Here is a 26,170-nt window from a genome sequence, read left to right on the forward strand (position 1 = left end):
ACCTGGATGAGCAGAAGGTAGGTCCACATGTTTGATGAATTAATCTCACCATCAGTCCAGATGATGGTCCCGTGCTACTCTGTAAAACTCTGCCATCACATTTAGCGGTGTCTAACAGTTCACCATCATGTGAATTGTTGCCTCTGTTCTGGTCTCTGAAGGACTTCCTAGGTCAGACCTTCTGTACTTTGGGGGAAATCATTGGTTCACTCGGCAGCCGACTGGATCGAATGCTCTCGTGAGTAAAGAATTTAGATTTATGGTTGAATTTTTGTCTCATTTCTACACTCTTAAATTTTAAACATTTAGTTTTCATCACAAGTTAACATTGGCAAACAGCCACTAGGGGGGCTCCAAGAGCTCAGACAGGGCATCACTAAAAAGGAAACAGTGGGTCAGTAGCACATAACTGCAGCTTAAATTGAGACATCAAGGTCCTAAAGGAACTCGGAGAATAGAAGCAGAATAACAGGACAGGAATATGCTATTGTGAATTAGCACCAGATAACAAAACGTAGCCAGATAATGGTACCAAGGATCAAGCCTCTATACACAGTAGGCACAATATTCAAGGAAATGCCTGTTTTAATGTTCCTTTTTAATCTACATGGACATAGCTGTTGACGAAAGTTCTCATTCATCCAGGTCATACTCATTCTTCCAGGTCATACTCATTCTTCAAGGTCTTCAAAAGTCACTTGGACTGTTCCAAGAAAGTGGAAAATGCTTCTATTTTCTTCTTTCAGCGACAACCGAAGAGGCCTCATGGATGAGAGGCATTCTTCCAACAGTCTAGGTGACTCTTGAAAACCTTGAGACACCGACACATTGTCGTCCTTTAGCTAGGTTGAGTTGGCATCGCTCTTTGCTCTTTGATGTTGAACATACCCGATTGAATATTTTGATTAAGTTTATTCTGGGTGAAGTCCTGAGGAAAGGAGCGTGTCTGTTCTTCTTCATCTGACCTGTGTGGTCCGAACACAGACATGTCGATCTGAGTGGACATTTGTTGTTTTTTTACTCTGAAGGATTAGGAAGGGACAGAACAGGCAAGACCAAAACTACAGTTGAGGACAGTGGGATTTCCATGGTAACTAGTACGGGCCATGGTCTTTACCTGCATTTTTGGGTTTTAGATGCAACATTTCTGAGGTTTAAGTGCAGAATGAACATCAATATTTGGTGAGGGCTTTTTTTGTGAATTGAATGTAATTAGATATTGAAAAGCACATAAATGAGGTTGGATACAAGTTAGGAAATACAGGTACTGACCCATCACTGGTGCTGCCTGACTCATCCTAGGCTCGCCCAACAAGGTCGCATTCGACACGCTGGACGAGTTGCAATGCAAGACAATTTCCTGTGTTGTTTTTATTTTGAGTTGTACAGAGAATGTTGCCATGGAGATGAGTTGAGCTGCAGCGAGGGAGAATGACAGAACATACTGAAGTAGAGATGCTCGTACTGTAGTATCGACTGTCTGAAACCACATCTATGAACCACATTTATTAGAAGTATTTAGACATTTTATGTTTACATGTACAGTATTAAAGGAAAATTCCAGCTTATCAAATCAAATCAAATCAAATCAATCTTTATTTATATAGCGTATTTTACAATCAAAATTGTTTCAAGGCGCTTTCCAGAATCCCAGGGCCTAACTCCAGACAAGCAACAGTGGCAAGGAAAAACTAGGGGGACCCTCCTGCTGATGGCTGGCTGGGTAGAGAGAGGAGAGGAGAGGAGAGGAGAGGAGAGGAGAGGAGAGGAGAGGAGAGGAGAGGAGAGGACGGGCACAGAGCACAGAGCACAGAAACGGGCACAGAGCACAGAAACACATACGAAAATACACTATTTATACAGCGGGGCCAGAGGTCATCATGCAGCTCTGAAGGCGGTGATACCTGTAAATGAATACAGGAGGAGGGGGGGGGGAAACAGAAAAACTACACAAGAATCAGCATAACTAGTCTGCTTGATGAGGAGGAGGAAAGGAGAGGAAAGGAGAGGAGAGGAAACCATGACCCAGTGGGGTGACAGAGGCCGGTCAGGTGATCATGTGATCACCCCGGCAGCCTTGGCCTATAGCAGCATAGCTAAGATGTTAACGTAATGATTAGACGACCCCCTAAGTATGATAATTTGTCTGTCTATAATAGTAACTGGAACTACAGAATTAGTAACAATAAGCTTTTTCAAAGAGGTAGGTTTTAAGCCTAATCTTAAAAGTAGCGATGGAGTCAGCCTCCCGTACCTGGACAGGGAACTGGTTCCATAGCAGGGGGGCCTGGTAGCTAAATGCTCGGCCCCCCATTCTACTCCTAGAAACTCTGGGAACCACAAGTAGACCAGCATTCTGAGAGCGGAGCAGTCTATTGGGCTGGTAAGGTGTCACTAGCTCCTCCAGGTAGGATGGAGCTAGGCCTCTGAGGACCTTGTAGGTCAAAAGAAGGGTTTTAAAAATTATTCTAAATTTAACGGGCAGCCAATGAAGAGACACCATTACAGGAGTTATGTGATCTCTTTTGTCAATACCTGTCAGAACTCTGGCTGCAGCATTTTGGATCAGCTGGAGGCTTCTTAAAGAGTTGTTTGGACACCCTGATACTAAAGAATTACAATAGTCCAGCCTGGAAGTAACAAATGCATGGACTAACTTTTCAGCATCATGCCGCGTCAGTAGCTTCCTGATCTTTGTGATGTTTATCAAGTGAAAAAAGGCACTTCTAGAGACTGTTTTAATGTGTGAGTTGGAGAGGTTTTGGTCAAAAGTTACACAGAGAGACTAGATGTTAATGAGATACCATCTAGAGTGATCATTTGATCTAATCTATCCCTGAGAGGTTCAGGACCAAACACCATGACCTCAGTTAAGGAGGAGGAAATTTGAAGACATCCAGGACTTTATGTCTTTAAGACAGGTCTGAAGCTTCACTAACTTCTCTGTCTCCTCTGGTTTCATGGATAAATAAAGCTGAATGTCATCATCATAACAATGAAAATTTATCCCATGCTGCCGAATAATGTTCCCTAAGGGAAGCATGTACAATGTGAAGAGGATTGATCCAAGTACAGAACCTTGAGGAACTCCGTGGCTAACCCTACTGTATGAGGAGGGAACACCATGGACATGAGCAAACTGGTATCTATCAGATAAATATGATCTAAACCAGTCTTGTGCTGTCCCTTTAATCCCAATCACATGGTCCAGTCTATGTAACAGGATGCTGTGATCAACTGTATCAAAAGCAGCACTGAGGTCCAGCAGAACCAGCATAGAGACCAGTCCATGATCTGAAGCTATAAGAAGATCATTAGTAACTTTAAGAAGTGCTGTTTCTGTGCTGTGATGAGCTCTAAAGCCTGACTGAAACATCTCAAACAGGCTGTTTCTCTGCAGGTGCTGCAGTACCTGAGTCACCACCACCTTCTCAAGAACTTTAGAGATAAAAGGAAGGTTGGATATTGGCCTATAATTTGCTAAGACATCAGGATCCAGTGATGTTTTTTTAAGAAATGGCTTAATCACTGCCACCTTGTAGGACCGGGTTACATAACCTGTCACTAAAGAACCATTGATCTGGTCCAGGATAGAACTGCCTATCAATGGTAAAACATCCTTCAAAAGGTGTGTTGGGATGGGATCTAAAAGACACATGGTGGTCTTGGATTTCTGAATTAGCGAAGACGCCTCAGAAAAATATATAGGGCTGAAGGAGTTTAAGGGCTCGTTGGAGAACCTGTATGTTCCCACAGTCAGCACGTCTGGTGATGGTCCAGTTGTTGGGATGGCCTGGTTAGCTTTTTCTCTGATAGCTAGAACTTTATCAGTGAAGAAGCTCGTGAAGTCTTCACCACTAAGGAATATGTGGATCTAAAACACTGTGACTCTTGGTTAATTTGGCCACAGTGCTGAAAAGAAACCTGGGGTTGTTCTTATTATCCTCAATTAAAGAAGAAAAATAAGCTGTTCTAGCCTTGCGGAGGGCCTTTTTGTAAACTAATAGACAGTCTTTCCAGGCTACATGATAGCTGTCTATTTTACAAGAATGCCACTTCCTTTCTAGTCTTATCCCCCAGGTTGTATGATAAATGCATGTTAGCATCAACATTTAGATCATACAAATTCAAAGATTATTTTATTAACCCATTAAATGTTTCCTTTCCTGCAGTCAAAACTCCTTTTGAAGAGTTTCTATAATACTTTAATCTGACAAAGCTGTACGCAAATGTTCTGATGGATAAAGGGGTAAAGGAGGAGAAGAGTTAGGCCAGAGGGAAGACAGAAAGAGGAGAGCAGACACATTCATCAAAGGGATTGGCCCCAATTTGAAAGATTTGTAAAGTTCGGACAAGGACCTGAAGGAAGCCGGCTTGATGGTCGATTTGTTAAGTAACAACACGGGATCCAAACGGTCCGCTCTGATGGTCCTCCATCATATTCCTGCCAGGGACAGTGGATTTCCAGCTTAGGTGCACATCATGAGGGTGTGTTAGGTGAGGTGGATCAATGGAGATGTGGGGAGGGGAAAGACTGGGTCTGTTGTGACCACTCACATTATTTCAATTGTTTCCACATATTGTGACCATGTCACTATGTGGCGCTACTATCCCATGATTCCGTGTTTTTGGCAGGGCATGAATATGGATGCAATGCAGTCATTTGTGGCTGATGAAGGAAGTTTGGGGGGGGTGGAGTGTATATTGTTTAGCTAGGTCCCAATGCTAATCTGGCTGATTTGATAAGGTCCCAATGCTAATGTATGTCAATGACTAGCTGAGTGCAAAGGCTAGCTGAGTGCAGCTTGTTAGCAACAAGGAGTTTGTCTAGACTCTAAAGGAAGGTTGAAAGTTGTATGAAGAGAACTTGGAAGAAGTTCTCTTTGTAAGGTGTGTGCTTCAAAAATCCGGTCCAGTCCATTTAATTCAACTCAAATGGGCTCTGATGAAGATGTAGAACCATCCCAAAGCTGAATAAAAGAAACGGACCGCAGCTGAATGACCTCCATGAGTGTGGGCTGTCCTGAGCTACTGAGTGTAGAGTCATGAGACACAAAGGTTGTTATTTCTTTTATTTGAACATGAGTTGTCATTATAAGAAACATTTAAGAGTCATAATATGTTCTGTAGCATAATAGCTAAGATGATGCTAAAGGTTAGCTGCTCCTGCTCTAAGTATTAGCACTAGCTTAACATAATGGCTGTAGCTACAGAATTAGTAATTGTAGCTCTTCTCACGGAGGAAGGTTTTCATCCTCATCATCCTCCCATACCTGGACAGGAAGCTGGTCCCTCAGCAGGGGGCCTGTTCTACTGCTAAAGGTTCTGGAACCAGCAGTAAATCCTGTTCTGAGATTGGAGAGCTCTAATGTGAGGATCTGGTGCTGTCATCTTGTCTACATGGACCTACTCTAGATGGTGGACCTGCACCTCTGAGGAGCTCAAAGGTCAGGAGAAAGATTTTAATGTCTGTTCTGGATTTAATGGGTGGCCACTGAAGAGAAGCCAGCACAGTCTTTTGACCTCTGTGGCTAAAAAGAATAGGAACATGCCTTTACACAATTAATTACACCACAAAATGTCATGGACAGCACAACCTTCTTGATGCAAGGCAATAGTGCTCTGCCACGTGCAATACAAAATACAACTCAAGAAATACTTTTACAAAGTTTGTAAAATAAAGTTTAAATAAAGTTTACGATTCATAAACTTTTTTGCATGTTTTTGGGGTGAAACAAAATTATCAAAAGAAACTTACTTTTAAAAATGAAATTAAAGTGGGATAAAGCAAGCACAGCTGCAGCTTATTCCCAATCAGCCCTGCTTATAAGCCTCCCCTGCACTCTCAGTCTTTGCCAGATTGTTCTTCTGCTTTGATGCGAGACTTTCCAGCGTTGTTTCCCTGCCGGATGACCCGTTACCGACCCTGCCTGTCTCCGTTCTGCCTGCCTCGCCTGTTCCCCGGACAACCTACCTGCTTTCTGCCCCTGACTACGACTTCTGCCTCAGCGTTTCTGGTTCCTGTCTGCTCACCTGGTTTTGACTTCTCCGCCTGGCCCCGACTTCGCTGCTGCTCGTCCCCAGTCTGCTCCGCTACATCGTCAGCCTCATCTCCTGTAAGCCCCTTTCTGTCACTACTGCCCGCTGTCAGCGGAACTGCATGGTTCCGAGGATTTACATCCTTCCCCTTTGGTGCCGCATTCCATCTCTGCTCGACCCACTCCCTGAGCCTGCAACCCATAGACTTTGTGCGGGCCCGGAGCCTGAAGAACGGACTATTTCCTGTGTTTCCTTGTCTGCCTGAGTTCCTGTTTGCCCGTGTGTTAATAAAAGTCATTACTACGGTCCAGCTTTCCAAAGTGCTGCATTTGGGTCCAAACTGCACCCGTCACAGTACAATCTGGCCAAACATGGACCCAGCACACTCGTCACCACCTCAGTCTCATTTGGACCAAGTGGAGGGAAGGCTCCAACAATTCGAGGCCCAGCTAGCCTCCAATGCTGCAGAGGCTCGGCAGACAGCATCGGCCCTGGAGCAGGCATTAATGTCAGTAGCCACCCAGGTCCAACAGCTGGCGGTCTCAGTGTCACAACCAGCCGCTCCAGTTCCTGCTCCAGCTCCTCCTCCTCCGGTTCCTGCTCCCCCACCAGGCACTGCTCCAGAGCTCTGGAACCCCAGAGCGTTATTCTGGGGACCCAGAGGGCTGCAATCCGTTCCTCACGAACTGTTCAATCCTGTTTGCTCTGCAGCCCTACACCTTTACCATCAATCACCTGACTGGCAGAGCATGCCTGTGGGGAACGGCAGAGTGGGAGAGGGGCACGCCGGCCTGTTCCTCTTTCCAGGCATTCTCTGCGGAACTTCGTAAGGTTTTTGGGCCTGTTTCTCTGGGCCCGGATGCCACCGGGGGAAGTCAGCCTGTTGCTGACTACGCTATCGACTTCCGTACCGGGCGCGGCTTAGTGACTGGAACCCAGCAGCCCAGTGCGACGCCTTCCTCAATGGGCTAGCGCCATACATAAAGGATGCGTTGGTTTCCTTTGATCTTCCGCCCTCCCTCAATGGACTCATCGAGCTGACTTCTAGGCTGGATAGGCGCATCCAGGCAAGGAGAAGAGAGCTACGCCAGGGAGGGGCGGAGCACCATTCGTCTGCCCACCTGTGAGGGTCTCCAGCCACCCCCAACCTTCTCACAGGGCCCGCATCTGGGGGGGCGAGCCCATGCAGGTGGGATGCACCAGCCTGACTCCTGCCGAGCGAGAGCGACGACACCAGGGGAACCTCTGTCTCTACTGCGGCCAGGCTGGGCACTTTGTCTCTCATTGCCCAGTAAAAGGGAGGGCTCAGCAGTAGACAGGGGCGTACTGCTGAGCCAGACTCAAGACTCTGCCCCCTGCCCACGGCCATTGTTTCACGTCCGGCTTCTGTTGGCTCTCTCACACCCTCGCCACCTTCATAGACTCTGGGGCTGATGTCAGCCTGATCGATGAGGAGCTCGTCGTCCAGCTCTGTATCGACCGGGTTCCGTTACCACATTCAGTTCCTGCCAGCGCCCTGGATGGCCATCTCCTAGGGACCATCACTCACCAGACCACGCCCATCCATTGGTCTTCACCAAGTTGGATCTCCGCAATGCCTACCACCTAGTCCGGATCCAGGAGGGGGACGAGTGAAAGACCGCCTTCAACACACCCACTGGACACTATGAGTACCTGGTCATGCCTTTCGGCCTTACTAATGCCCCGGCCGTATTCCAGGCATTAATGACATCTTGAGAGACATGCTCAACAAGAGTGTGTTTGTCTACCTGGATGACATCCTGATCTTCTCCCGTTCCAAGGAGGAACACGTGCATCATGTCCAGGCCATCCTCCAACACCTGCTGGAGAACTCGCTGTTTGTCAAAGCTGAGAAGTGTGAATTCCATGCTACCTCCGTCTCTTTCCTGGGATACATTATCGGTCAAGGCAGTGTGGAGATGGACCCCTCCAAGGTCTCTGCCGTCACCTCCTGGCCCGTCCCCGAGTCCCGGAAACAGCTGCAACGGTTCCTGGGATTCGCCAACTTCTACCGAAGGTTCATCCGGGGATACAGCACCGTGGCCGCTCCACTCACTTCTCTCACCTCCTCCAAGGCACCCTTCCATTGGTCCCAGGATGCCGAGTACGCATTCCAGAACCTCAAGGCCCGGTTCACTTCAGCTCCCATTCTCCTGGTTCCTGATCCTGAAAGGCAGTTCATAGTAGAGGTGGATGCTTCTGATGTGGGGATCGGCGCCGTTCTCTCTCAACGTTCTGCTGATGACCAGAAAATGCATCCCTGTGCCTTCTTCTCCCGACGTCTGTCTCCGGCAGAAAGAAATTATGACATTGGGAACCGAGAACTGTTGGCGGTGAAACTGGCGTTGGAGGAATGGCGTCACTGGTTAGAGGGGACTAAATTGCCCTTCCTGGTTTGGACGGACCACAAGAACCTGGAGTACATCTGATCGGCTAAGAACTGAACTCCCGTCAGGCCAGGTGGTCCCTTTTCTTTACCAGGTTCAACTTTTCCCTCTCCTATCGGCCAGGCTCCCGCAACGTCAAGCCTGACGCTCTATCTCGCCAGTTCTTGGGAACAGAAGACACTGGGCCAGATTCACCAATATGTTCTTAAGAATCTTCTTAGATTCTTTCTTAAGTTGTGTTTAAGAAGTTTCTTAAGAAAACCCTACGTCGGATTCACCAACGCGTTCGTAAGCCCCAGAATTGTTCGCAGCTGTGTTCTTAGATTGATGAATGCCATCTGTTCGTAAGTTGAAAGCGCGTGCCAGGTGAGTCTAATTAACATACGATTAGCATAAGTCACCGCCCACTAATGCCCATAAAAGGAACTGCAGCAGGACCCTGTCGACAGAGCAAAAAGCAGCAAAATGCCCAAAGCGAAATGCCCAAAGCTTGCCTCTCCACGCCTGATTTCTGACGCCGTGTTGAACAATCAAGAAAGGATGGCTAACACGCTTGATAAAATTGCCTCAACCCTGATGACTATAGCCAACACGCTTAAAGAAATCAACGAGAATGTAAAAAAAATAAGAATGTAAAAAAAATAAACGTGTAAAAGCTGTGCTCGGATTGTGACAATAATGCATTTTATTCACAAACGGGCAATTAATCGCGCTCAAACTTGAACCGCGTGCCTGCAGTCTGGCCCCATCATTGCGTCAGGACGCACATCCTCACGGCGTTGTGGATCTGTGTCCAAACACATCCAGCGCCCCTTTAACATGCCGATGGTGCGTTCAATGGTGGAGCGACTGCGCGCATGCATCTGATTGAATAAAATTTCCTGTGGAGTCTGAGGGTTGGTCAGTGGTGTCAACAACCAGAGCATATCCTCGATCCCCTAATAAAATAAATCAAGATAAAATCAAATAAAAAGACAGTTTTGGCATGGTTTCCAATTTGGTTGATTAATGTTAAGTCATTGGCACATTTACATAATTTTCAAATTCTCCGTAAATCACCAAAAATAGGAAATAAACAAATAAATAAATAAATATGACAGAATTATCATTGTAATATTGAATTTTATTGAACTGCACAAGAGAAGAAAACACAACCATGCCAACATGTCGGCACTGAAATGTGCGCAAGAGTACTCCTGAGTGTTCGTAGGATTTGTTCTTACCTACGAATAAATCCAGGATAAGAAGAAATTGGTGAATGCCACAATCTTCGTAAACTGTTCGTAAGTGGGACTTAAGAACAAATTTGTTCGTAAGAACGCTTCGTGAATCTGGCCCACTGCCCTTAACCCAGACACCATTCTTCCTGCTCCCTGCCTTGTGGCTTCTCTCACCTGGGAGGTAGAGGAGCTTTTAAAAGCCACCCTGGAGAACCAACCTGGTCCCAGCTCCTGCCCTCCTGACTGCCTGTTTGTACCGGGGGGTCTGAGGTCTGACGTCCTGCAATGGGCCCACGGCTCCCGGCTCACTTGTCACCCAGGGATTCAGCGCACTAAAGAGGTCCTGCAGCGGCGGTTCTGGTGGCCCACTTTAGAGGAGGACACCAGAGAGTTTGTCAACGCCTGCCCGATCTGCAGTCTGCACAAATCCTCCCACCAGGCCCCTGCCGGTTACCTGCAACCTCTGCCTGTGCCACATCAACCCTGCTCCCATATTTCGCTGGACTTTGTTACCGGTCTGCCACTGTCGGGCGGAGTCACCACTATCCTTAATGTGGTAGACCAGTTCAGCAAGATGGCCCACTTTGTGCCCCTACCCAAGCTTCCATCGGCCAAGGAGACTGCTGAACTTGTTCTGCAGCACATATTTCGGCTCTACGGCCTTCCATCGGATATAGTCTCTGATCGGGGTCCCCGGTTCACGTCCGTATTCTGGCGGGAGTTCTGCAGCCTCATCGGGGCCACCGTAAGCCTGTCCTCTGGGTTCCATCCCCAATCCAACGGCCAATCGGAGAGGGTGAATCAGGAGATGGAGACGGCGCTTCGCTGCATGGCGTCCAGACACTCCTCCACTTGGTCCAAGCAGCTACTGTGGGTGGAATATGCCCACAACACCCTAACCAGCTCCGCCACTGGACTTTCTCCCTTCCAGTGCACCTATGGCTTCCAGCCTCCGCTGTTCCCAGCCCTGGAGAAGGAAGCTTCCTGTCCGTCCGTCGAGGCTTTTATCCGCCGTTGCCACCGGACCTGGACCCAGGCCAGAGCTGCTCTCCTACGGGCAGCTGACCGTTACTCGACGGCAGCCAACCGCCATCGTTCCCGGGCTCCCAATTACCTGGTGGGGCAGAAGGTATGGCTCTCAACCCGAGGCCTTCCCTTGAGGGTGGAGTCCAAGAAACTGGCTCCTAAGTTCATTGGGCTGTTTATTATTGAGAAGGTCATCAACCCTGCAGCTGTCAGGCTCAAGCTGCCCCGTGCCATGTGGATCCACCCAACCTTCCATGTCTCCAGGATCAAGCCAGTTCGAGAGAGTCCGTTGGTGCCTGCTTCTCAGCCGCCACCACCTCCACGGATTATTGATGGGGGTCCTGCCTTCACAGTTCGCCGCCGTGGAAGGGGTCTGCAGTATCTCGTAGACTGGGAGGGATACGGCCCAGAGGAGAGGTCATGGGTCCCGGCCCGTCACATCCTGGATGCGCAGCTCATCCGTGAGTTCCATCACTGTCACCCTGACTAGCCCTCCAAGATCCCCAATGTTGGTGGGGGTGCCAATTTAGAGGCTCTGTCCTCCCTGTCGTCCAAGGCATCCAGCGACGAGAACGAAGAGGAAGCTGAGACGGAGGCCTCAGAAAAATTTTAGCCTGAGTTCCTGTTTGCCCGTGTGTTAATAAAAGTCATTACTATGGTCCAGCTTTCCAGAGTGCTGCATTTGGGTCCAAACTGCACCCGTCACAGTACAATCTGGCCAAACATGGACCCAGCACACTCGTCACCACCTCAGTCTCATTTGGACCAAGTGGAGGGAAGGCTCCAACAATTCGAGGCCCAGCTAGCCTCCAATGCTGCAGAGGCTCGGCAGACAGCATCGGCCCTGGAGCAGGCATTAATGTCAGTAGCCACCCAGGTCCAACAGCTGGCGGTCTCAGTGTCACAACCGGCCGCTCCAGTTCCTGCTCCAGCTCCTCCTCCTCCGGTTCCTGCTCCCCCACCAGGCACTGCTCCAGAGCCCCGGGTGGGTACCCCAGAGCGTTATTCTGGGGACCCAGAGGGCTGCAATCTGTTCCTCACGAACTGTTCAATCCTGTTTGCTCTGCAGCCCTACACCTTTACCATCAATCACCTGACTGGCAGAGCACGCCTGTGGGGAACGGCAGAGTGGGAGAGGGGCACGCCGGCCTGTTCCTCTTTCCAGGCATTCTCTGCGGAACTTCGTAAGGTTTTTGGGCCTGTTTCTCTGGGCCCGGATGCCACCGGGGGACTCATGAGCATGAAGCAGGGAAGTCGGCCTGTTGCTGACTACGCTATCGACTTCCGTATCCGGGCGCGGCTTAGTGACTGGAACCCAGCAGCCCAGTGCGACGCCTTCCTCAATGGGCTAGCGCCATACATAAAGGATGCGTTGGTTTCCTTTGATCTTCCGCCCTCCCTCGATGGACTCATCGAGCTGACTTCTAGGCTGGATAGGCGCATCCAGGCAAGGAGAAGAGAGCTACGCCAGGGAGGGGCGGAGTACCATTCGTCTGCCCACCTGTGAGGGTCTCCAGCCACCCCCAACCTTCTCACAGGGCCCGCATCTGGGGGGGCGAGCCCATGCAGGTGGGAGTGCTGCATTTGGGTCCAAACTGCACCCGTCACAGCTGTTGCAAGAAGTTTGCCACCAAAGAGGAAGAAAAGGTTTCTGTGGGTTCCGCCAAACGATGAGGTGAGGTGAAAAGTTTCGTCCTTAATGATTTTTATGTATCAAGATTTAACATTTGGGTTTAGACTTTGTAACATTTAGTTAAATGTGAGACAATGTCTAATTGACATTTTAAATTGGCTGTCCCATCAAACAAACACTATATATAACACCTGCACCTGAGTCTTTTACAGTTCACCTGATTTATTACACTGGAGAGATTATTTCTCCTCCAGACAGATTAAAGCAGAGAACAGCAGTACACCTCCACCCCAGCAGAGCCGCAGGGACACAGGCATAACCCTCAGAGGCTGCGTCAGTGCTGGGAGGGAACTCAAGATTCTGCGGGGGGTTTGATGGGGTTTTGCTGATGGTGTTGGATGTTTCTGGCAGCCATTAAACAGCAGGCGATCATCTGAGGTGTCCGCTGTTCCTTCAGCTCCAGTCGAGATAACATTTAAGCAGTAAAGGTGCAACAGCTCTATTTTAGGATCCATGTTGATCATGATGATGTGATCACGATTTCTTCTCAGGGCTCACAAATTCTTCCACAAAACCTGCTCCAAATGGCAGAACACAGGGAAAATACCTTCGAATACACTTTAGAGCAGTACTGTGTACTAGTACTGCAGCGGAGTGAAATACCTCAATCAGATCAGAATCAGAATCAGTTTATTGCCATTGTTCATGTAATACACAGTATTACACAAGCTAGGAATTTGTCTTGGTGTGACGCTGCGACATTCAACATAAAGAAGACAACACTAGAATAAGATAAATAAAATAAGATATATATATACAGTATATATATAAATAGTAAGAAATAGTGCAGGTCAATGCAGGAGTAATGTATTGTTCGTGATTCCGACTGGCTGCTGTACATGGTGCTTAAGTGATAAGTCACTTGGTGTTCAGCAGCCTGATGGCAGAGGGGAAGAAGCTGTTCATGTAGCGGGAGGTTTTGGTCCGAATGGACCGTAGTCTCCTGCCTGAGGGGAGGGGGGAAAACAGTCCGTGACTAGGGTGGGAAGGGTCGGCCGTGAGGGTCGGCCTCAAGGCAGTAATGTTAGCATTACACACATTTGTGCATTTTATTTGTTTGGAACTATAAACTTTTTATTTAAAAACACTTGTAACATTACTAAAATGAGCTCTCTTACATGGACCCACCATTGTTGGGTGTGTTCTCATTCATGCAGGTTGCATTAATCCATCAATACGTATCAATAATGTTGCATTTTTGCTGATGCTGTTTTAAAAGAATATTTTTAAATCTTTTCCTGCTGAGTGAGGGGTGAACTTTTAGTTATCCCTCCCATCAGCATCACTTGTTCTACACACTGAAAACAGGTCAGAGATTCTCTTGAGATCTCAACACTTGCAGCTAACATCTCCTGAAAGGCTCCAGCATGGATTATTTATCACTCTAAACATCCACCGCACCACCCTGATACCACATGGCTGACGTGCTCTTGCCTCTGTTGTGAAGTGTCTGCCGGGGTCTTGTCCTCGGGTCTTTTTGGTTCTGTCTTAATCAGACATTTGGACATGGGGTTCCTCAGCATGGCTGACCAGGTGGACACACCTGCAATGACAGGCTCATGTAGTTCCCTCTTTTACCCATAGCACCACCACCACCAGTGGGCAGTATACTGTAGTGTAGACACATGCAGGGGAGGTCTGGATAATGTGCTCTTTGTGAAAACTCAATAGATGCTGTCATTATGGACAGTTGTGTTTGCTTGTGATTGCAACATTCAGCCTTGTCTGTAGATGGCCTTGTCATTTGTTAAATGATGGCCTAAGTACTCGACCACCTCACAAACAAACCACAGACAGAAAACAATGGTTCACCAACGTCGTCCCTTCTCTGATCTTGATGCTGTTCTTGTTTTTCGTGTGTGCATGTAAATGCACTGTCTACTCAGAATACCAAAGAGCCTTGGTTCTCTGAGTGTAACGATTATTGGTATCAACATGAACGAAGGCTTTTGTTCATCATCAAAACAAAGATTGTGGTATGTCCATTATATAAAGCTCAAGGATGTGATAAATGCTGCTACAGAACACTGCAGAGGAAAACCAAACTGTTGTCAGCTGTCTGTAGGTCCACCAACCTGTTCAATATAGAACCTGACAGAGGTGAATGCTATGTTGTGGATTATGACGTTTATTTGACAGAACACAGCAACATCTGTCAGTGTTACCCAACAGAATTAAACTGGAGAAGGTAGTCTCGAATGTCCTCCTCACTCAAGTTCAAGCAATCACTCCTGTTGCCATGGACAGAGGTGGACCATCATTCACAGAAAAGGAGAGAGGAATAACATCTGTAATGGCCAATTCTCAGGTCTGACCTGTGCTGCAGTTAGGAGCCGCATACATACGCAATGATCCAGCCAAGATGATGGGAGAGTAGCGGTAGATTCCCACCCACATAGAAGTCTTTATGTGGGGAATCTAGTCCCTCCAGCTTCTGCTCAGGTGAAAATGTCTCTTGAACACACAGGACATCATGTGGGAGTTTCACATCGGAGCAATGCTAAATGCTGGCAGTAGAATAAATAAACTGCAGGGTTTCTGACCTCACAAGCTGCACAGGTGGAGAGAAGCTGAGCTCTAATCATGCTAACACTTAGTAGGAGAAGATCCTCAGCTAACAGCAAGGAAATGAGCCCATGAGCATACAACTAAGAGGTTAGGTGACCCAACTTAATACCTCTTCCGGCAGCAACATGCGTCCATTGCTGAAAGAGACAGATCATTGTGCCCAGGCTTGTGAACTGGGTCAAACTGGTTCAGACTGCCATAACCTGTAACGCAGCTGAATGTTGCCACTCTTCAGTTTGCACAGGTGGTGGGGCTACTCAGGGTCCTGCATTTATGCTGATCCTGATGGTGGTGGATTCTCAAGTAAGAACCAGACCCCCAAACCAGAATAAAGCTTGTGAGAGCTGTTGGTTATGGAACCAAAATGTGTTCATAGGTAACACAGGTGGAACACAGCAGCACTTTCACCTGTGGGGAAACATCATGCAATAGGATCCGGCACCCCATCACAGGAAAACAGCATGGCTCTTATTTATTCAAACCTGTTCACTCATCACACTGTGGAAGCACTGAACTGGGGGGATTTGCTCCCGCTGGAAGGTGTAAAGCCTCCAGCTTCCTGTTCCTGCATGTGTTGGGTTAGTTTATTCCATTGTTTACATATACAGCTACAGCTATACAGCGTATAGAAAGGTCACAGCGGGGTGTTGTGGGTGGTGTTTTGACTGGTTGGGAGCAGGGGAGGGATGTTCAACAGCTAGCGGGTGGCTGCTTGACCGTTGGGGCAAAGACACGTGTGCCAGTGCAGCGTGTAACTGGAAGAAGATAGAAGAGCTGCAGTAACCTACATAAATCCACCTCTAGAACATCTGAAGGACACACAGTCAAGACACTCTCGATCTTCAAGGCGAAGCCATTCAAGCGCCTCTGGACAACGTCTGGTTTTAACATTAACTACATGGGAACTTCACATGTTCTCCTGTTGTCTTAATGCATATTAAGTTGATTATTATTTTGTCAGCATGTGTGCCACCACAGGAGCCTTGGACTCCTGGGTAGGGGCTCAGGCCGCTGTGTGCCCCCGTGTAGAAGGACCCCTGTGTTTACCAACAATGAGGATAATGGTGATGCAGGGGTTAATGATGACGACGTTTTGAGAGGGGAAGCACCAGAATGGCTTCTCTGCTATGTTTCTCTGGGTCTGACCTAAATTCCTCAACATTAATATTTATGGTCTGCTCTTCTCTCTGTGTGGTTCGCCTTGAATAAAGATTTTTAAAAAGTCTCACTGGGACTAACCTGGTTAAATAAAGTATTATGATAGGTTTGATTTACATATCATTAAAATATATAAAATCATGTAGACCACCTCAAATACGATTATTTAAAGATACTTTATATATTTTTTCACTGTGACAGATCAGAGTAAGTAAAATAAAAGCTGAGGTTTTCATGAAGTAATGGGCTAAATGTTCTTTTATCAGAGGATTCATCAGAGCTTCTTCATTAGGAAGAATGATTCTTCTGCTCTCCAGTGATGGCGTTTGACCTTCACCTGTTAACTTGGGGGATTGTATCACTTCAAAGATACAGCTGTTGGAAATGTATTGATTGCTGCTGCCCCAGATGGAAGATGTTAAGACCGTCCTTTATTCCCCCGTGGCATCAGTCCGCTTTGAATAAAAAGTTGAAAATCTATACTGTTTCCTAACAGCATGTAGGAGGAGTAGAGTAGCCCAGTAAAGTGGATCTGTCAGGCATGAGGAGGGTGTTGATGTGCTATTAAGCATTCAACACAGGTTCACAGCAAAAATGGAAAGTTAGTTCTGATACCAAAATCCTTTTCAAGGTGTATTTCACCCAAAGGCACACATTCTTCCATCATTTGTGTGTGTATTGTTTAATGGCCACATGTTTCAATGAGTCAACTTGTGTTTACAAATGTAAATCAAATGTATCATCTAGATACTTTTTGAAAAACAAATTTGGATATTGTGACAGGAGTAAGAGCAGCAATGTATATGTGTGTGTGCGCGCGTGTGCGTGTGCGCGTGCACCTGTGCGTGTGTGTGTGAGGGAGTGGAGTGGAGTGAAGTGGAGTAAACAGAATCAGAAATGAGGTGGGGGTCATGGACCTGACTGTTCATTACAGCTCTGTCTATCCAACCCCACTGCTGTCTCTGTGCGCCAGAACCTTTACTAATCCATCATGGAACAGTAGCTGTAGGCAGGAGAGTACAGATCACTGCTGCTGATCTGCTGGACAGTAATCAAATTAGATCAGCACTGAACTCATCAGCTGCAGTGTGTTTGCTCTTTGAATCTTGATCTGTCTCTATCTCCGGTTTCAGTGGGATTCCTGGAAAGAAGTGTGGAACCATCATCTTTGCAGCTGAGGAGCTGAGTAACTGCCGGGTCAGTATCACAGGTCAGACTGGGGTTGGGTGGGGGGCGGGTCAGAATTACAGGTCAGGCCCTGCTGGGTCAGTATGACAGCCCAGACACTCCCAGGTCAGAATCAGCCAGTATCACAATGTCAGACAGCACCAATTCAGAATCACAGGTCAAACCTGCCCAGGTTAGTATCACAGGTCAGGCTAAGTCAGTAACACAGGTCCAACAGGACCAGTTCAGAATCACAGGTCAGACCCGCCCAGGTCATTGTCACAAGTCAGACAGGGCCAGGTCAGTGTCACGGGACAGACCCAACAGGGTCAGAATTATAGGACAGGCCCTGCTGAGTCAGTATCACAGCCCTCTCCCCCGCTGGCGAGTCAGTGTAATAATATTTATTAGTAATGATCCTGGCACCAGTGTGCCAGAAATGAATAACCTGCTGGCAGCTTAAACATAAGAAAGTCTGATGGTATAACTGAATCTGTCCAGTCCGGTCTGCTGGAAATCAATGAAAAGGTCTCTTCTTTTTTACATGCCGTGTCTCTAAAACTACAGTCGCTCATGCACACTAACTCTTAAATGTTCACTTCCTGAGTTAAGCGTAATATAAGCTCTGGCTTACCCTCCAACCTGAGGAGCATCACGAATAACTATCTGTTGTTGTTGAGAAAGTCCTCTTGTTGTCAAGACAGCACATTCAACTGTGGCGTGGCTTGTTGGGATCATGCGGTTTTCATCCGTAACTGACGGGTTGTTGTTCTTCAGGACATTGCCACTATGCAGTTCTGTGCCAACAAGCTCGACAAGAAGGACTTCTTTGGGAAGTCTGACCCATTTCTTGTCTTCTACCGGAGCAACGAGGATGGAACGTGAGTGTTTGTTATATGTTGTTATTTAAGCTGGATTTATTATGGTATAAGAACTTCAGAGTTCTAGACACTGGTGCTGCTGTCTCTTTTTCTATTTGTTCTCAAGAACAAATCCATCCACTACTTTGCCCTCATTTTATAACAGTTGCACTAAGGTTCTGGCCTGAGTTCAAAACCCGTCTGTTAACATTCACAGTCATGCATCTTCCTTATCTGTAACCTTCTCCAAGTTGCCGCACTCAAATCTTCTTCCCCCACCTGATGATCATTAATTTACACCTTGTCCACAAAGTTTCATTTTGTTTTGTACTTCTTTACATTCATGTGAGTTCAGAAATTTGCCACTATATCAAATTTATTATTGGTATTTTTTAAATGAACAGGAAGAAATTAAACAGACCGATTTCAACAACAGAAAAATCAGACTATTTCTAACCCAGCATGCCACCCAGCAGCTGGTCATGTTGATCTCCTGCATTGACTACTGCTGTAGGGTGTGACAAACCAGCGGGCCAATGTGTGGGCCAAGGTGGTGCATCTGGTCTTCAAACACCTGAAGTGGGCCCACATTAACTTCAAGTCCCTTGTGCTGGTCGACAGAGGACCAGCACCTCTTACTTAAACAGTCTTGTTGGAGTCCATCTACCCCTCATCTGCTTTGTTCCGCACATATCAACTGGCAAAGACGTCTGTACAGGCACCACAATCCAGACTCTTCTCATCCCTTGGTCCCTGATGGTGGGATGACCTTCAGAGGTCTGTCAGAAGAGCGGCAATCCCCTCTTCTTTCAAAAGGTTATTGAAGACACAACTGTTCTGAGAGCACCTGTTCTCCTAACAACACCTTTAGTTTCCATCCCTCTTCACTTCCTCTCCACAGCTCAGCTCTGGTAGTAGTTTAGGACTGTGAGCTTGCATTTTATTCACATTTGCCTCCGTTGCATAGTGACATCTGTCACCAGAACCTCAGCAGAGCTCAGAAATCATTAGAGTGTATGTAGATCCTCTTAAAACTGGGCCTTCAGGTTACAGTTCTGATAATTCTTACAGGAACTGGATAAAGATCCACAGGTTGTCAGGGACCAGATAAGAACCCAAATGCGACACACGAGTCTGGCTGAACACCGCTTTATTGTCGGACACAGACAACAGACAGGATTCTCCGGGGAGCGAGCAGAACAGAATAGTCGGAGACAGGCAAGGTTGAGATCGGGCAGGCAGGCAAACAGGAATACGCTGGAAAGTCATCGGGAATGAATAACGATCTTGCAGAGAGCAGGTGTGCTTCCGGGGTTTAAGAAGAGTGCTCATTAGAGTGTTGTGAATTTTCTCCTGGTGGTAGCCGAGATGTGTTGATGAGGAAGGAAGCTTCGCAGACACCGACTTGGTTATCAAAGATGTTTATTGGAGAGAACAGTCAGGTATCAATCGGACGCTGCAGGTGTCCGAGGGAGGTTTTGCGGTCCCGTTGGTGAAGAACTCCGAGGTGTCTACATCGACACCTCCTTCTTACACAGTCAAGTAAACACATTCTTTTCTGATGACCTCACGATATACAGTATGGCCAACCCAATGGTATAGCGTTAAGTTAATACCAAAAAAGGGAATGTTGAAAAGGCTTCATGCTACACATCCTCATATGGAGAACAACCAGGAGCCCACAGGCTCCAGTGTCATCTCTTAGCAGCTTCTCTTACATAAAGGAAGAAGACACAGGACACACATGTGGAGCATGTCCTAATATGGTACTTAGGCTGCCTGCTAAACACATTGCGGCCTTTTCAGAGGTAAAGGCCTGCACAGAGCGGGTCAGATACTACAAGAGTCTGGATGCACAACAGGTGTGTGGGGCGAGGCGGCTCACGGGCATGATTGCCCGCAGCTGTGACAGAGCCTCCCCCTCAGGGGGTGTCTCCCGACGTCCCCAAAGAAAGTCCAGGGTCACCCTCCTGGGAAGGGCAGGGGGTCAGAGTTCCTGCGACCCTGACGACTCCAAACCACGGTCCTCATCCTCCGCCTCCACGTCTGGTCCAGCCCTCTGAAGTCTGGCACGACCCACTCTCCTGGGTCGTGAAGGCTGATCCGGGTGTCTGGCGTGGAAGTCACGAATTAGCTCCTTGTCCAGGATGTGACGTGCCGGTACCCAGGACCTCGCCTCAGGTCCGTAAACCTCCCAGTCGACCAGGTATTGGAGACCCCTGCCGCGGGGTCTGGAGCGCAGGAGCCGACTGACGGGAGGTGGGGCCGGGAGATCCGGGACCAAGGGGCTCTCGTGAGCAGGCTTAATCCGAGAAATGTGGAAGGTGGGGTGCACGCGCATTGACTGCTGCCGGGCTGATGACTCTGACGATGGGGAATGGTCCCACAAACGCGGGGCCATTTTCCTGGATTACCCCCTAAGAGGCAGGTCCCGCGTAGATAGCCACACGCGTTGTCCCACTCTGTATCTGGGGGCCGGGGTCCGGTGCTGGTTGGCTGCCACCTCGTACCGGGCGCCCGCCCTCAGAATATTGGCCCGAGCCTGGGCCACGTCCGCCTGCAGCGGCGGGCATAAGCTGCTGCAGAGGGACAAGACGCTTCGCCTGTTTGTGCCGGGAACAGAGGGGGTTGATATTTAAAAACACACTGGAACGGCGACATTCCCGTCGCCGAACCGATCAGGGAGTTGTGGGCATACTCGACCCAGCCCAGAAAGGTCGACCATGTGGCCGGGTCCCGTGTTGCCATGCACCGGAGGGCCATCTCCAGGTCCTGATTTATCCTCTCCGTCTGGCCGTTGGTCTGCGGGTGGAATCCAGAGGACAGACAGGCGGTGGCTCCCAGATGCCCGCAGAACTCTTTCCAAAAGACAGAGGCAAACTGAGGACCCCTGTCTGACACCACACTCTCCGGTAATCCATGAAGCCGAAAGACATGCTGGATAACAAGTTGGGCCGTCTCCTTTGCCGACAGCGCTTAGGCAGCTTAGGCGGGCACGGGACGTTGCGGGACCCTGGGCGGTAGGAAAGGGTAAAGTTAAATCGGGTGAAAAACAGTGACCACCGAGTCTGCCTGGAGTTCAGCCACTTGGCTGTTCGAATGTATTCCAAGTGCGGTGGTCTGTCCACACGATGAAAGGCAGCGTAGCACCCTCCAGCCAGTGCCGCCATTCCTCCAGGGCCAACTTGACGGCAAGCAGCTCCCGATTTCCCACGTCGTAATTCCTTTCCACTGGCGTCAAGCGGCGGGAGAAGAACGCGCACAGGTGCAGCTTCTGGTCCTCCTGAGCCCTCTGGGACAGCACCGCACCCACCCCCGTGTCGGAGGCGTTCACCTCGACCACGAACTGACGGCTAGGGTCTGGCAGTTGCAGGATGGGGGCAGTCGTGAACCGCCCCTTGAGCTCCCGGAATGCTGCGTCCGCCTCTGGGGTCCACGCAAACCCCGTCTTGGTGCTGGCAGCGGAGCTATAATTCCGAATGAAGCGCCGGTAGAACCCCAGGAACCGCTGCAGCTGCTTGTGGGACTCGGGGCGTGGCCAGTCCGCTACTGCCGAGACCTTCCCTGGGTCCATCTGGATGCTCCCCGGCGCAATGATGAATCTGAGGAAGGACACTGATGGGGCATGAAACTGGCACTTCTCGGCTTTAACAAACAGCTGGTTGTCCAGTAGCCGCTGCAGTACTGCCTGCACATGTCGCACGTGATCCTTGTGGCCCTTAGAAAAGATTAAGATGTCGTCCAGGTACACAAAGACAAACTGATCTAACATGTCCCGAAGAACATCATTAACTAAGGCCTGAAAGACGGCCGGTGCGTTGGTTAATCCAAAGAGCATTACCAGATACTCGTAGTGGCCAGTCGGGGTGTTGAACGCTGTCTTCCACTTAGGCTGTGCAGGTCCTCATCTGGTCAGACTGTTATGAACTGAATGAATCGGGACTCCAATCAGGAATGAGCAGTGGGCATTCCAGACAGTATAATCACAAAAGTTCATACCAAACATGTAGTCCAGAAAAGCAGCCAGAATCAGGCAACAGAGACAGGACTGATGTCTGTTCTTCTTCTGTTAGACGTCAGTGTTGTTTTTGACACAGTTGACCATCACATTCTGTTACTGAGAATGGAAAAAATACTTGGTAAAAAAGGCTGTGCTTTAAACTGGTGTAGTCGTTACCTATCTGACTGGCTTCAATTTGTCCACCTTAACAATGAATACTCTGCTCCTAATAAAGTCTACCATAGAGTTCCATAGTACTCAGTCAATTCTGGTTATTTTTTAAGTGCTCCCTCTCGGTAGAATAATCAGGAAGCATTCAAAAATTTCCTACTATTATGCTGATGACACCCAATTATATCAATCAATCAACCAATCAATCAATCAATCAATCAATGTTTATTTATATAGCGTCTGTTACAATCAAAATTGTTTCTTGGCACTTTACAGAATCACAGAGCCTGACCCCTAACAAGCAACAGTGGCAAGGAAAAACTCCCCTTTAACAGAAAGAAACCTTGAGCAGGACCAGGCTCATGTAGGGGGACCCTCCTGCTGATGGCCAGCTGGGTAAGAGAGGAGAGGAGAGGAGAGGAGAGGAGAGGAGAGGAGAGGAGAGAGAGAGGAGACCAGTGGGGTGACAGAGGTCTGTCAGGTGAACATGTTTCTGGACCCGGGCAGCCTCGGCTTATAGCAGCATAACTAAGATATTGACCTAATAATTAGGTATATCTATCAATGAATCCAGACCAAACCGATCAGTTCCTGAAACTCCTGAAACTCAAAGACATAGGGGCCTGGATGACCAGAAATTTCCTATAATTGAACAAAAATCAAGCTGAAAACTGAAATCACACTAGGCGCAAAACACCTTAGGAACATATTCTCTACTGATGTAGCCTTGCTGGGGGGCATTAACCTGTCTCCGTACCACTATAAGAAACCATTGTTCTTTCAGGATTTGTTTTTAGATACCCATATTAAGTATGTCTCAAGGGCTGATACTATCACCTGTGCAACGTCGCTAAAGTTCCGAACGTCCTTTCCCAATAATGTAGAAACAATGGTCCATGCCTTTATTTCCTCCAGGCTGGATTATTGTAATTCACTTTTATCATGCTGCCTGTAGAAGTCATTACAGTCTCTACAGTTGGTCCAGAATGCAGCTGCTCTGGTGCTGACTAGGAACCAGGAAAAGAGACCACATTCGTCCAGTTTTGGCTTCTCTACGTTGGCTCCCTGTTAAATTTAGAGTAGATTTTAAAGTCCTCCTAAAATTATATATTCCTGTCACATATTACTGTCCTAGCCTGTCTTGTTTCTCTAATCTGGCTGTCATCTTATCCTATGGCGAATTTTGAGTGTCCCAATGACACTACAAGCTGTGTTGTCTGAGGCAGTTTGGCTGGAAGTGATTGGAAGGGGGGGCCTACCTAACCAGTGTTCTTTTGTCAGACCTCCATACAAACCACAGCTTGTCACTAACTAACACCATAGAAATATTGAACACAAGGATGTCCTTAAGTGCAATTGGCACCAAGACACCCTCGGCTGCAATCGATCAGTGTTCAGAAATATATAATCTGATCTGCCCAGACTGGAAGCCCAGACCTCAGAGACCCAGACAAATATTAAGAGTCTGCTGGAAATAGTTAACTGATGAATCTGTCATGATGGTCTTCAGCTCCCATCTACTGCAGAGTTTCAACTCTTCACCAGTTAACAACGGTCCAACCCTCAGCTATGGTCATGAGCTTTGGGTAATTACCTAAAGTATATAAATACAAGCAACTGAATTGAATTTTCTTCATATGGTGGTTGGGCTTAGTATTGAAGATAGGGTGAATAGTTAAGACATCCAAGAGGAGCTCAATGCATAGCTGCTCCTCGTCCTCATTGAGAGCTGGCTTCCAACTGCCTATCCGGGGAGGTGTTTTGGGCGTTGCCATCTGGGAGGAAATTATGTCTAGGCTGGCATGGGAAGACCTTAAATCAACAACCAAGACAAGAAGGATGCTGGATGCTTACAAGTAATACAATCTAGTACAGGAGAGGCACATGTGAATGGGAGGACAGGGCAAGACAGAACACACATTAGGCATGGTGAGGCGCCAACAGCAGATCATTTAAGAAAAAAGTAGATGCTGCCAATATTCTTGTAATTTTAGTTAAACCCATAAAATTGACTTCTTGACTGAGAATCTAAACAGACTTCTTGATTGTACATTTACCATCTTTACCACGCATATTTTTCAAACGGTTAATATCTCACTGTCGCCACAATGTGAAAGCAGCTAGTTAAATAATCTTTTTAACTATGATGCGTCTGCATGTTTCCAGGTTCACCATCTGCCACAAGACTGAAATGATCAAGAACAATTTGAATCCCATTTGGCAGCCATTCACCATCCCTGTACGAGCACTCTGTAACGGAGACTATGACAGGTGAGTGACCATGTGTCATCACAGCGGTCACGTCTAGACGATGACACCTTTCAGAATACTGCACTAGAGTACCAGGATGTGGCTACTATTTGGCAGCCGTTTTGTAAAAGGTGATGTGAATAAAATCTTTCTCTATAGTACATCGGCACCAACATATATTTCGTGGAAGTCAACTGGTTCAGTGTGCTATTAAGACTCATGCCAGTAGTTGGCCATCTTGTCGGTGTCATTATTCAAACCAACATGGAAGGAAATGGCAACAACAACATTAACATTTTGTATGTCCTGATTCAAACTAAGAAGCAATTAGTTTAGTTAACACTTTCTAATGGTGTTTTAGGTAAAAGGATGTCTGCCACCATTTAATAGCCAGAAGCCGACAGGTGAAGTGTGTGATGTGGCTAGATTTGCCACTGCTGGTACTTTAATGAGACAGGTACCAGAAATGGCTTGACCTCCTCTTCTTCTTCCTCTTTCTAACTTCAGGACAGTTAAGGTGGATGTTTACGACTGGGACAGAGATGGGAGGTAGGCCCAGGTTATTTTCTTCAATGATGGGTCCAGACTGTGTCTTTCACCTGTTACCCTGCTTTTCAGTCTTGGGACAAAGTTACGCTCTCCTGGCAGGTGCTGGATGAACATCTGAGGCCAGAATCCACAGATTGGCGCATCCTTCAGTCAGACTCACCCCTCTGGGGCTATAATTGGAAACCTGGTAGTGCGAGCTGGCACTAAATTAATATGTCAGTGTTCTGGTGAATTTCCTCAGGTGTTGGGATGAAACAGTATCAGCACATTGTTCTAGGGCAGCTGCCGATTCTGTCCTCATGGCTGGTGACGCTGGTGATGGCTTGATACCTCTCATATATTTTACAGTTACACATTCTTATGTGGAGCTTCAGAAATGTTCATGAGATATTTGAGTATGTAAAACCGATCCACCCCCAAACTTCTTCATTAATCATGCTGGAATTTTCCATTTTTCCCACAGTCACGACTTCATTGGAGAGTTCACAACCAGCTACAGAGAACTGTCCCGAGGTCAGAACCAGTTCAACGTGTACGAGGTAAAACTGCTTTGCCGCTTCTTGTCCTCTCTGATCTTTGCTCGTTTGTCACAAACTCCTGTCTGATTTCCCGCTAAAGGTCCTTAATCCAAAAAAGAAAGGAAAGAAAAAGAAATACATCAACTCTGGAACAGTAAGTGCTTGGGTTTCCACAATCACGCTTAATTGACTGTTTAACACATCTCTCTGCTCTAATGAATGTTGTCAAGGTGACGCTGCTGTCGTTCAAAGCAGAATCAGAATACACCTTTGTTGACTTCATTCGTGGAGGGTACGTTGTTGTTCCACCCGTTTTCTGCTGTGAAAGTGAAAAAGCATCCTGGGATAATGTAAAGTGTTTTAATGCTGAAGGACTGTGATGCTGTTTCACCCTGATGGTGTCTGTCTTCCATCTCCATCCAGGACGCAACTCAACTTCACTGTGGCCATCGACTTCACAGCATCTAATGGTAGGACAGTTCCATTGCTCTGTGGGAGCGGCTCCTCCCACAAAATGTCTCAATGGCTTCGGTCATCTTCTCC

The 26,170-nt window shown here is 47.6% G+C and overlaps 2 protein-coding genes across 7 annotated transcripts in view; both read left to right on the forward strand.

The window, feature by feature from the left end:
* LOC130524722 (copine-9-like) overlaps positions 1 to 26,170 on the forward strand; it is a 110,608-nt gene that overhangs the window by 24,321 nt on the left and 60,117 nt on the right. For 5 of the 6 annotated variants that reach the window (XR_008950205.1, XR_008950206.1, XM_057031135.1 and 2 more), the window contains exons 6-14: positions 159 to 238; positions 17,246 to 17,309; positions 18,057 to 18,160; positions 24,477 to 24,581; positions 25,068 to 25,109; positions 25,573 to 25,648; positions 25,728 to 25,781; positions 25,858 to 25,919; positions 26,051 to 26,097. Coding sequence is in view for 4 of the 6 variants with exons in the window: in XM_057031135.1 (XP_056887115.1) it covers positions 159 to 238; positions 17,246 to 17,309; positions 18,057 to 18,160; positions 24,477 to 24,581; positions 25,068 to 25,109; positions 25,573 to 25,648; positions 25,728 to 25,781; positions 25,858 to 25,919; positions 26,051 to 26,097 (634 nt within the window). In the remaining 2 variants the exon portion in view is untranslated. The remainder of the gene's footprint in view (positions 1 to 158; positions 239 to 17,245; positions 17,310 to 18,056; positions 18,161 to 24,476; positions 24,582 to 25,067; positions 25,110 to 25,572; positions 25,649 to 25,727; positions 25,782 to 25,857; positions 25,920 to 26,050; positions 26,098 to 26,170) is intronic. The other variant, XM_057031136.1, reaches the window with a different exon arrangement.
* Positions 4,265 to 9,106, forward strand: LOC130524739 (uncharacterized). The gene is made up of 2 exons (XM_057031166.1): positions 4,265 to 5,447; positions 5,850 to 9,106. The coding sequence occupies exon 2, from the start codon at positions 5,877 to 5,879 to the stop codon at positions 6,867 to 6,869; it is 993 nt and encodes a 330-aa protein (XP_056887146.1). The 5' UTR covers positions 4,265 to 5,447; positions 5,850 to 5,876; the 3' UTR covers positions 6,870 to 9,106.

This window comes from Takifugu flavidus, chromosome 4 (assembly GCF_003711565.1).
Source record: "Takifugu flavidus isolate HTHZ2018 chromosome 4, ASM371156v2, whole genome shotgun sequence".
NCBI classification, from domain to species: domain Eukaryota; kingdom Metazoa; phylum Chordata; class Actinopteri; order Tetraodontiformes; family Tetraodontidae; genus Takifugu; species Takifugu flavidus.